The sequence below is a fragment of the Lutra lutra genome, chromosome 5 (genome assembly GCF_902655055.1).
Source record: "Lutra lutra chromosome 5, mLutLut1.2, whole genome shotgun sequence".
NCBI lineage: Eukaryota > Metazoa > Chordata > Mammalia > Carnivora > Mustelidae > Lutra > Lutra lutra.
The window spans coordinates 51,628,225-51,640,356 of NC_062282.1; the positions used below are offsets into that span (position 1 = coordinate 51,628,225).

The 12,132-nt window shown below is 41.5% G+C and overlaps 1 protein-coding gene across 10 annotated transcripts; it reads left to right on the top strand.

Annotated features, from left to right (window-relative positions):
- The first annotated feature begins 3,127 nt into the window (after window positions 1-3,127).
- Window positions 3,128-10,349, top strand: PTTG1 (PTTG1 regulator of sister chromatid separation, securin). Of its 10 annotated transcripts, none has more exons than XM_047731408.1 (6): window positions 3,128-3,231; window positions 3,638-3,738; window positions 4,076-4,260; window positions 5,552-5,645; window positions 9,325-9,483; window positions 10,214-10,349. In XM_047731408.1, exons 2-6 carry the CDS (start codon window positions 3,648-3,650, stop codon window positions 10,288-10,290), a joined length of 606 nt encoding a protein of 201 aa, XP_047587364.1. In that variant the 5' UTR covers window positions 3,128-3,231; window positions 3,638-3,647; the 3' UTR covers window positions 10,291-10,349. The 10 variants fall into 10 exon arrangements, with proteins under 10 accessions (XP_047587364.1, XP_047587368.1, XP_047587369.1 ...); XM_047731412.1 differs by having other exon boundaries at window positions 3,132-3,231; window positions 4,079-4,260; XM_047731413.1 differs by having other exon boundaries at window positions 3,145-3,235; window positions 4,079-4,260.
- Window positions 10,350-12,132: the final 1,783 nt, after the last annotated feature.

Consider the following 12,132-nt stretch of genomic DNA (forward strand, 5'->3'; position numbering starts at 1 on the left):
TTTTGAAGTACCGAGAACGGACAACAGCTTAAGGCTCTCTACGGAACTATGAAATGAATGGGGAACCTCGTGACATATTAATTTAAAAAAAACACAGTTAAAACTAGCGTTAATTAGGCAGATACTGTGTAACACTTTGGAGACGTGGTGAGCAAAAAGAGTATTTCTTCGAGATTACATCATACAGAGTGAAACACTAAAATGATTATTCAAATAATTTAGTTGTAAAAAGTCTCTGTGAACGGAATACCAGATGCTATGAGAACGTCAGGCACTATTTGGTAATTGTGACATTCTGCACCGAAGTGATCTCGCGTTTTATCATTGGAAAAGAAATAGTACAAAACAATTTCTATTTTGGGAAAACAATAGTATCTATGACACCCCAAGCCTCCTTTGAAAGTACATGTGTGGGGACACGTGGGTGGTCAGTTGATGAAGCTCTGCTTTTAGGTCGGTCATCATCCCACTTCCTGAGATCGAGTCCCCCACTGGGCTCCTTGCTCAGTGTGGAGCCTGCTTCTCCCTCTGCCTGCCACTCCTCTTGCTTGTGCCTGTGCCCGTTGTCTCTCTCTCTCTGACAAATAAACAAAAATAAAGCAAAGGTATGGGGGCGCCTGGGTGGCTCATTCAGTTAAGTGTCTGCCTTCTGCTCAGATCATGATCCCAGAGTCCCGGGATCAAGCCCAGTCTGGTATGGGGCTCACTGCTTAGCAAGAAGTCTGCTTCTCCCTCTCCCTCTGCCTCCCACCCTCCCGCCCCCCGCCATGCTCATTCTTTCAGTCTCTCAACAATAAATAAAATCTTTATTTAAAAGTTTATGTATTAAGTAAGATAAAATACTGGAAAATAAGCAGTAATTTTCATAGAATTTCTTGTGTTTTTCTTCTTTGTGCTGTTGTCATTTAAAAAATTTTTAAGATATCAGGTATCTTATTTATTTGTTGAGAGAGAGAGAGAGAGTGAGCAGGGGGAGGGCAGAGGGACGGGGAGAGAATCCTCAAGCAGACTTCCCACTTGATTGCAGGGCTTGATCCTGGCACCTGGAAATCATGACCTGAGTTGAAATCAAGACTGTGTCGCTTAGCAGACTGACCCACCCAGGCACCCCAACATGTATTGCTTTTAAGAGTAAAAGCAAGGGTGCCCTGGGTGGCTCAATCAATTAAGTGTCTGCCTTCCCCTTCTGGAGTCCTGGAATGGAGCCCCATGTCAGGTTCCCTGCTCAGTGGGGAGTCAGATTCTCCCCATTCCTCTGCTCCTCCTCTCTCCGCCATCATGCTCTCTCTGCCATCATGCTCTCTCTCTCTCTCTAGTAAATATATATATATATAAAAAGTGAAAATAGCTCACATACTTGCCTCAATAAAAGCCTCTCATAATACAATATATGTTTTTTCTTATTAAAAATTTGCAGTGCCTAGAGCTCAGGAATGTAAATAACTAATTTTGATATTTACAGGGCAATAGGTGAAGGAACAGAGTCAGAGAATAGTTTGAAAGTGAGTAGTCTCTGAATCACCCACACTTTGTTTTCATCTCTTTAAACAATTTCTGAAATATGCTTGGAAGTGTTGAGGCCTGTTTTAAAACCTCAGTGGGTTAAAGCCTCTGCCTTCAGCTCAGGTCATGATCCCAGGGCCCTGAGCCCACATTGGGCTCTCTGCTCAGCAGGGAACCTGCTTCCCTTCCTCTCTCTCTGCCTGCCTCTCTGCCTTGTGATCTCTGTCTTTCAAATAAACAAAATAAAAAAAATAAATTCTATTAAAAAAAAAACCCACCAGGCGTAAGTCAGGGAACACATCTCACAGAGGAATCATATAATGTACTGGAAGAGAAGGAAATAGATTTGTAAGGCTGGGGTCCCCCATGGAGGATTTGGAGGAGAGCATAGGGAAGCAAGGGGTGAGTTTTAGATGGGTTGCTGTTTGTAAATCAGGATTAGAATAAACTGGGATTAATTAGCATCTAGGTGTTGTGATAAGTGGAGGGTGGTTACTAATTGGGTAATCTAGTAATAGTAGAGAGTAGTAAAGTGGGTCTGGGGCATCATTGGTGACAAAACAACAATCACTCAAAGAGGAGGTGGTTAAAGCATTTTTCAGTTTCTGTATGACCTTGGGAGACGCACTACTTACTGTTGTAAAGGGAAGTCTTAACTGGGGGAGATACAAATCTTGACCCAAAGACCTTAGGATATAGAGACTCCCCACTTCGGAGCTATAGGTGCTGTACAGATATGGTTTCAAAGTGAACACTTTCATGTGCTGATGATGCAATATAGTTGAAATATTTAGAGGGAGATACAGAGAGAAAGCAAGGAGAGGAGTGGGAATAAAAGGAAAAGGACAGGGAAGGGGCAATAAAGGTGTGCATGTTTTTTTTGTCCTTTTTGCCCTCTTGAGTTAGGATCTTTTCTTCTTGATGCCTAGCCCAGTGTCTAGCATTTAAACGATAGTCAATAAATATGTATTGAATGAATTAATCATTCAACCAATTTTGGTTCTGAAATACCAGGGAAGAAAGGCAAATAAACTAACATATATTGAGAAATGCGTCTATGCCAGGTGTGGTGCTAAATCTTTTGTGAAATAATGTAGGCTCAACTGCTCTCTCTCAACTTCCCTACAAGTTAGAATGTATCTAGTGACCTGTGGGGAGTAGGGATGGGATGATACAGATCAGTTTTGGTCTTTTGATTTTATTCCTTTACCTTGTATTTGTTTAATCTATTACCATTTACTACAGAAATAGAAAAAGGTCATTAACTTTTTCAAGCATTATTTCTCCCCCTATCTTGGAAATTGGAATTCCTTATCTATAATTTTATTATTCCCCAGATCTTTTCCTCGCCTTTGTGCACTCCGCCACCGGGCCCTTCCAGGCAGCTGTGATGAATGTATTGTTAAGATACAGAGGTTTAAAATAAGTCCCATTAAATGACCTAGAGGCAAAGGTGTCAGCAGGTTCGGTCTTTTTCTTCCCAGCAAGCAAACTACAAACTTCCGGGGAAAGCTTTCCCGGAGGTCCACGGGAGCCTGGGTTTCCGCCCCCCATGGGTTCTTCCCATTGGTTCTTCCTGGGAGCCTCCGCCCCACCCACGGTCCCGCCTCCTGGGAAGATGAACCAATAGGAGCGTGAGTTGTGGTTTAAACTCGGAGTACGGGGAACTCTCTGGAGGCCGAGTCTCGGATGAGTTTGGCTGTTGGTCCCGACGTGGGTGGACCGTGGGTTAGTGAGTGGCTGGGCGCGCGGGTCCCGCGAGGAGGAAGGTGGGCTGGGGGCTGGAAGCCGGAGGGCCTGGAGGTCGGGGTCTGGGGCTTCCCGGGGTCGTCTGCGTCGCCGAGCCGGGCTGAGCCACGGCCTCGTTCTGCGTGGGCAGTCCTCCATCTGATGAGTACCAGGACCTGTGCCAGCCCCAAACCGCCGAGTCTTCTGGAACTTAGAGCCTCCGGCGCAGGTTTCAAGAGTTAAGAGCTGGATTAAATGCCTGTTGGCTCAAGAACAGGCTAAGCTCGCTCCTTAGCTCTAGTTTTTGCGTGGACGTGCTCAGGGTAGAAAGTTTGGTCAGTGCTACACCTTCGCTTCTGTCTTCTTCCATAACCCCCGGGGTCTAATGTATGTTTCACACTCGCAGCTGGTCCAGAATGGCTACCCTGATCTTTGTTGATAAGGAAAATGGAGAACCAGGCACCCGTGTGGCTCCCAAGGACGGGCTGAAGCTGGGGTCGAGGCCTCGTAAGTAAACGGACTGCAACCCGAGTCCGGTATTGTCAATCAATTGTGGGCGTGTCCCGGAGCTGGGGGAGCATTCTGTGTACTTGACAGCTTGAGTTAGGTATTACCGAATACCACTATTGCAACGTGCTCCTGGGTCTCTCTTTCATGTTCAGCATCTCAGATAATTAAGGGGGTACAGAACCGAAGTACTGTTAGGCCTATGGCCATGCCACCGACAAAAGTGGAGGTTGAGTTTGGGGATGAGAATGAGGCCAGGTTGATTTTATACAGTCAGCCTTCAAGCTGCACCCGTGTTTATTGCCTGAATAATCTTATGGTAAGCCTTTTTCCTCAGCAGTCAAAGCTTTAGATGGGAGATCTCAGGTTTCAACACCACGGGTAGGCAAAATGTTTGATGCTCAAGCAGCCGTACCTAGAGTTGCCAGAAAGGCTTTGGGAACTGTCAACAGAGCCACAGAAAATTCAGTAAAGACTAGTGGACCTCTCAAACAGAAGCAGCCAACCTTCTCTGCCAAAAAGGTAAGTGTTGGCTACAAAGTCACTATTGAAAGACTTTAGTGCTTTTAACTCTTCAAGTGACTATAGGCATCCTACCTTGCTTTCCCTCTTGTGAATGCAAGGAAATGTAGGCTACCCAATATAGATTAACAGGAAGGAAGCATGGGAAGTTTACTCTCTTTGTGGTCTTCCTCTGTGCCGCAAGATCAGAAGTCTCAGAAGCAGCTGGTGAATATTTATGCCTCACCTGTTCTTAACTAGTATGGAGAAGATTGATTGATAGTATCTATGTATGGTCACAGAAAGGACTGAGAGGGAAGGTTCTTTGCGGGAGGTCATGGAGCTAATATAATAGCTTAGGAGTTACCATCCTCCTCCCAAAGGCCTCCTGGAGGAAGTACCAGGTACTCTGCTAGCTAGTTGTCCTTAGTGTGTGTGCACAAGCTAACATCCCAGACTGAGGAGACTTTGCTGTGAAAGATGACTCAGCACATAGATTTACGCTTCATTTGCTAAAATAAATGGTTTTATTATGTATTAGGAAAAAAGACCCCTAGTACTTTATATTAAAATAAGACTTGAGGTGTGGTTTAGAACAAGATATCTTTTTAAAAAACTAAGTTAAGAGAAACGTTAAGTTCAAGTGTTGGAAGGCTATGGCAACAATAATGAGAATGTGACACAGAACTGAAGTGTGGGAAACCCTGCTTTAAGGATTTCTGTAGGTATGCACATATGACATAAGGTTGGATCAGGAATGTGCAGGCTTCTGCTTTGGCCTACTATAGTACACTGCCTATCTGCCAATTTTAGATTAGGGAATTATCCAGGCTTCTAAACTGCTTAACTGTCTTTTGCTGAATCTTACTGAGTGTGTGTATTTCAACTTAATATTAACCAAGCAAATAATTAAGGGAGCACTGATGGGGAAACATAGATGGAAATCACACTTCCAAAACCCAAAAATGACTTCTAGGATTAGCTTCTGTGTGAGTCATGCTGTTTTCTCGGACAGGTTGAGTGACTGAGTTGATTAGCTCTGAATTAACTCTGCCTTCTTGGTGACTTATGCTGAGAGGTGTGGGTACCTAAATTTCAGACTTAACTCTTGAGCTATGCCACTAGAATTGCTGGCAGAATTGTATTGGTATGTAATTATGAGAACTAAGGATTATGGTTTTTTTAGAAGTCCGCATGAGATTGAAAAATTGGTGAAGCAGTCACATGTCTTGAAGAAGACTAAAGATCTTTTGTCCTAATCAGTTGACAAGGCTTGCCTTTCACTAATTCATATTTTCTTGGATGGTTTTAGGTGACCGAGAAGGCTGTCAAAGCAAAAAGCTCTGTTCCTGCCTCTGATGACACCTACCCAGAAATAGAAAAATTCTTTCCCTTCAATCCTTTAGGTAGTATTCTTTTGGTATTATAAAAATGCTTTAGTTTTGAGTTTCTCTTAGAATCCGATTCAGCTCTAATCTGATATGGATATGAATGTGAACTGTGACCCAAAACTGTAATAAGACTCTCTAAATCTGGGTTTCTTTCCACAAACGTACTTGTTGGCAGATTTATTTGTAAGGAACATCTTAGGTCAGAAGGGGAATTGGTACAAAGATGTGGAGAACATTGTTCCTGACCTCAAAAACATAAAGAAGATGTGTTCACTAACATTGAACAAGTCTAAATGGGACTTTTTTTTGGCAAGGCTTTTAGAAAGTGAGTTTTATGTTAAGTTGAACAGTGTCTGAGAAAAATCCACATAGTCCATGATAGCGTGTGCATTTTTACTCTGTCAGCCTGCTAATGTATCCGAAGTATTTCCTGTTATAGAAGCACCTTTTCAAGCTTTAATTTACTCCCACCGGAGGAGAGGCTACTGTATCCAGGCTTTGGATGCAGTGTTTAACAAGACAGGCCCACGCTGGTGGAGCCCATAATTTGGAGGGAAAGTCAAACATGAACAAATTCTCTCACTATAAGTGAGAAGGAGAAACCAGCCCATTAGGGGGAACTGAACCTCACCTGGAAGAGCAGGGAGGCTTTCTCTCAGGAAGTGCCATGATGTGGCCTTTTAAAGGGTAATAGGGGAGAGCTAGGTGAAGCAGGGAGGGGCCAGGCAAGAGCACCACACCAATGTGTGTGCAGAGATCCTGAGGTGGAGCAAAGGACTGGAGTGGTTCTGAGACAGAGGCAGAGGGAAGGACGACAGAGGTGAGACTGTGGGCAGGTCCTCCAGCGCCTTCTAGGTTTCTGAGCTGGCATTTTTGCCCTTTCATCCAAAGGGCATTTAGTCATTCTGTACATCCAGGTTGTCTCTGGCTTTATATAATGCATTTTATATAATACAATTCTGCAGTTTTCTTGAAATTGTATTGTTGTGAGTTTGTCAGGATAGCTGAGTCTCAGAAGGTATGTGATTAAGATTTGATAAAATGGAGTGCTTCCATGCTAATGATTACCATTCAGCCATTAAGGAAAATGAGGTAGATTTATGCATCTTGATCAGGAAGGAGGACTTCCATATGCTGTTTGAGGAAAGAGATACGGCCAAGTTGTCCTCCAAAATAGCATAAATTACTGAATTCATGTGCAGTGGCTGAGGATGCCTGCTTCTCTAATCTCTAACAGCAGATGTTTTAAACCTCTTATCAAAAGGGCAATGGATATCTTATTGTTTTAAATTGGGGAGCATGTATGTGTGGTGAGCATACTTGATTATTGACCTCCTATAGTTTGTTTTTTAATTTCCTGTTGGTATCTTTGTTTTCCTTTGATAATAGGTCTTCCTTTCCTTTTTCCTTTTCTGTAACAGCTTTTGTGGATAAAGGAAATTAACCCTAATATGTTGCAGACTTTTTCTCTCTGGAGTCTTTTGTCTGTTTATGGTTTCCTTTATAATTCAGTGTTTTTTGTTTTTTTTAAAGATTTTATTTATTTGTGAGACACCGAGCACAAGCAGGGGGAGGGGGCAGAAGAAGAGGGAGAACCGGACTCTCTGCTGAGCAGGGACCCCGAAGTGGGGCTTGATTCTGGGACTCTGGGATCCTGACCTGAGTCAAAGGCAGAGGCTTCACCAACTGAGCTGCTTGAGTACCCCATATAATTAACTGGTTTTAAATTAAATAGTTCCATATCACTCAATTCCTTCTTAACTTCTGGGTTTTAGTCAGTCTTTAAAAGAGCAGGCTAATTCCTAGTATTTAGGCTTTAAAGAACTTTCACACTTCAGAAAACTATGGTTCTCCTTCCGTCTTTGTTCTTTTGAGGAAATGCTAAACCCCTCAAAAAGAGGAAAAAATATTTAAATTCTATTTCTGTTACTGTCAAGAAAAATATGCTGTATTCTTTTTTTAATTAAAAATTTTTTTTGAAGTAATCTCTCAGCCCAGTATCGGGCTCGAACTGAGGCAGGTGCCCCCCAAAAATCTACTTTAATCCTAAGAAGTAAGGCACTTGGATTATAAGAAGGAGTGTGATTTAACCCAATAGTTCATATTTTTGTTGTGGGATTTTCACAACTCTTAAAAGCTAATGAAGACTCCAGAGAACCTTTGTGTGTCATTTATCAATTTTGATGCCTAATGCAGGATATTTAAATAAAAAAATGAATTCCTTAAAAAAAACAACACATTACATTAATGTAAGTAACTTTTTTCTAAGACCTAAAAATAACTTTTTTAAAACAGAAGAATTGTGTAGTTTTATATTTTTGAAAACTTGCTTAATTTGGTTTAGCATAAAGCACTGGGTTGTCCTCTGATTCTGCGTTCAATCTATTGTATCTCTTGTTTTGGTTGAAGTACATGAAAAAAATCTGGCCTCATACAGATACACAGTTAAGAAAGGGAAGAGCAGGGGCACCTGGGTGGCTCAGTGGGTTAAGCCTCTGCCTTCCAACTCAGGTTGTGATCTCAGGGTCCTGAGTTGGAGGCCCTCATAGGGCTCTCTGCTCAGCGGGGAGCCTGCTTCCTCCTCCCTCTCTCTCTGCCTGCCTCTCTGCCTACTTGTAATCTTTCTCTGTCAAATAAGTAAAATCTTAAAAAAAAAAGGGGGGGGGGGGAGAGCATTTCAATAGTCTTTTCAAATAAGTGTGGAGAGTTTTCTTTCCTACCAGACTAAAACCCAACAAGTGGCAGTTTCCAAATGTAGCGTTGCAATGTGTAATCTGAAACCTTATCAGTGAACATTTTGTACTCTGACAATAAGTGCTAAAATACATTGGGCTGTTCTGCACTTTGAATGTATCTTTTATTTTTGCATTTATCACACATTGATCATTTAGAAATAATGATTCACTGGGAACTGTAGCTCATCCAAATGTTGAAGTGTGTCATTATGCAGTATCAAACACACATTCATTAATGCCACCATGGATCTCATCAGAAAAGTGTATTAGGAAGTTGGCAAGCTAATGACTGCGGATAAGTTTTCCAGAATTCTTGTTTTATTTTTTTTCTTGGATTTGTGATCATTGGCAACGAATATCGTGTTTCTTGAAGTGATAGAACTTCTTTCATTCCTCTCAGAAAATGTGCTACAAATACCCAAGTCTGAGTAACCAGTTTGTCTTTCCATTGTTATTTCAACTAAATAGTGTTCCAGGAAAAAGGCCTCTAGTTTAGCTTGCAAACTGAATAATCATGCAACTCTTGTTTTCTTTGAGCTTACCTGGTACTTTGGTATGCAGCAGAGGTGCTTTATGGCATACTTATTTCATCATACAGAATACTAAAAAGACAACTGTTCTTCAGGGTTGAGAGCTAATAAAATTAATACTTCTTACTGCAGATGGTAAAGTGAGATGTGAAGCTGGCAATTTTTTACTACAAGTGAATGATATTGAGGAGTAGTGACTATAAAATATAGTTTATTCCCACTGCCTTGATTTGTGCCAAGGCACAGCAGTTCCATCCATCTTTGCTTTTGTACCATCGCTGCAAATGTCAACACAGCAGAAGAAGGTGTTAATGTTATTAAGCACAGAGTTTGACCTCATTGTTCCACTGAAAGTGTCTCAGACCCCCAAGGGGCCCCTGACCACTCTGAGAACCACTGCCTTGATAAAGTGCTTTGTCTTTGTGGCAGATTTTGAGAGTTTCGACCTGCCTGAAGAACACCAGATTGCACACCTCCCCTTGAATGGAGTGCCTCTCATGATCCTTGATGAGGAGAGAGAGCTTGAAAAGCTGTTACACCTGGGCCCCCCTTCACCTCTGAAGATACCCTCTCCACCATGGGAGTCTAGTAAGTGAACAAGTGCCCTTCTAGAAGGGCTGCGGATTATTTGTGTCATAATGCTTCCATTACTGTGGGGGCAGAATTGTGTAGAAGATTAGCCTATAAGTAATTTCTGTTTCAAACTTCAGAGATAAAGTTTCAGAATAATGAAAACTGCTTTCAGTTGTTATTGTTTTCAGTCCCAAATGCCCAGGTCAAATTAAGTCCTTCTGGAATCTGGACAGTTTAGATGCAGAAAATAAGAGTAAATTTAGGATACAGCTTCATAGCTTATAACTTGAAGTGTAATAAACTTGTTTGGAATGAGAATTCCAAGTTCTATCCAAAGCTAATCTAGGATCAAGACACCTGAGCACAATAGCACAGAACGGCAAAATCTTAGTACAAAGGTGGGAGGCCTCTGTATTTTTTCTATTTGTTCTGATGGGATAGCGTATACTATTTTATAAATTGCCATAGTGATATTGTTGGCTCTTGCTTGGGTCTCTCAGAGCAATGGAGTTTAAGGTATGTCTAAGATTTATTTCCTAATGAAGTTTAATTCTGGGGTTTTAGCCACATTTCAAGAATTGTTTGTGTGTGTGTGTGTGTGTGTTTCTGTGTCTAGCTGGGGTGGGGCTAGAGATTCATTAGACAAAGGGGAAAATAAGAATTTGTGAGTAAAATTGACAACCAATGTCTGTTGAGATGGACTGAAGCATTTGCAGATATTGAATAAGAAATTCCTGTTTTCTAGATCTGTTGCAGTCTCCAAGCGTTCTGTCGACCCTGGATGTTGAATTACCACCTGTTTGCTATGACTTAGATATTTAAATTACTTAGCATTTAATAGTTTGTATGTTTTGTATTAATAAAGCAACTCTTTAACAGACTCTTCCTAATCTCGCAGTTGGTATTCTTTGGAATTTGCTTAAAACGGTATGAAAATTATTGGAAGTGTTTGACAAGGAACTATAATCTGACAACAGAAGTATATCTCATTTGAAAACTTACCTTAAAACCCTTCGGTTTGTTTTAACAGCTTATTTTAGACACTACCACTGTTCTCCCCGAAACATATACCCTCAATGTGTACTTTACTGCCTTTCTGTGGCCATTAACTAGTGACAGTTATTAGATCTCTTAATTAGAAGAGCCACTTCTAGCTCATTAAATATCTATTGCTAAGCATTCTTTATTGCTGGTTCTATTTGGTTTCTAATGACTTTAATACTCACTATTTGGTAATCAGAATTTGAAAGGCTCTAAATCTTCTGAGAACTCTTCCACCCTGGGATCTTCAATTAGGTTCTTTCAAGAGCGCAACAGATAATTTACGGTTAGTAATAACCACTCTTCACCTATAGGAAACTCTGTTTAGTTGCTTACACTGTTTTGGGACCTCTTTTAAGTATTTAATAAGCATTATTGTGTTTCAAGTTTATGACCCTATTTTTCAGATGAGAACTGTGAAGTGCAGAAACTCATTGATATGCCAGAGACATGAAGAGCTATCACTTTGACTCCCAAGTTGGAGATTGGGATCAAAATATCAGAGATTATAAATGGTTGCTCATGGATTTTCTTTTTTGAAGGGCTGGGATGGAGGATATTAAAAAAAAAAATTGTGGCCACCATTTAAAATTCCAATGTATCCCATACCTTTGGTTTTGGAGCTTCTCTTGGTAAAGGAGATCTGGCAATAGTTGGCCCTTGTTTCAAATACTTGGATTGGCAGTGGAATGCTCGCTGCCTTTTAGGTGGGCTTTCTGTGCTATAGACCCTAAATGAAATAGCCCGAAGGGACAACTGAAGTGTCCTACTGTCTCTTTTCGCTCCAGCTCCCTTCACTCCCTTTACTTGCCTGGGCCATGGAGTCCGACTGAATTGATCCTTACTTAATACCAGCCTATGTAGAAAGCTTCTCTCCTGTAAGGTCTGTAGCATCTGTAGTCAGAATCTGAACCCTTTTCCATCGTTATCGCAATTGGTATTCTATGGAATTTGCTGGAAACTGAAAGCTAGCAGAAGTGTTTAACAGACTAGGGTCTGTAATCTGACAATCGTTTATCTTACTGAAAAACTTAGGGGCGCCTGTGTGGCTCAGTGAGTTAACTCTCTGCCTTCAGCTCAGGTCATGATCTCAGGATCCTGGGATCAAGCCCCACATCGGGCTCTCTGTTCAACAGGGAGCCTCCTTTCTCCCCCTCTGTCTCTGCCTGCTTCTCTGCCTACTTGTGATCTCTCTCTCTCTGTTAAATAAATAAATAAAATCTTAAAAAAAAAAAAGAAAAACTTAAAACCCTTTGGTTTATTTTAATGATTTATTTTATTTTGAGAGAGAGAGAGAGAGAGAGAGAGTGTGTGTGTGTGCAAGAGAGAGTGTGAGTGGGGAAGGGCAGAAGGAGAGGGAAAGAGAGAATCTTAAGCATGTTCCATGCCTAGCGCTGAGCCCGATGCAGCCTGATCTCATGACTCCGACCTGAAATCAAGAGTTGGACGCTTAACCGACTTAGCTACTCAGGTACCCCTTAATGGTTTATTGTAGAAGCTGCCACTTATCCCTGAAACCTAAACCCCTCAATGTGTACTTTATTGCCTCCATTGTTCAGAAGCAAACAAGGAAGTGGCAAGATAGGCATGAAATACTAGGAACACATACACTGATCTTGATCT

Excerpts from the sequence above, each read along its gene's own strand:
- PTTG1 (XM_047731406.1), top strand. The coding sequence starts at position 3,193 with ATGAGTTTGGCTGTTGGTCCCGACGTGGGTGGACCGTGGGTTAGTGAG. Across the intron at positions 5,646-9,324 it reads CTTTCCCTTCAATCCTTTAG|ATTTTGAGAGTTTCGACCTG; the intron begins GTAGTATTCTTT and ends TCTTTGTGGCAG. Across the intron at positions 9,484-10,213 it reads CTCTCCACCATGGGAGTCTA|ATCTGTTGCAGTCTCCAAGC; the intron begins GTAAGTGAACAA and ends CCTGTTTTCTAG.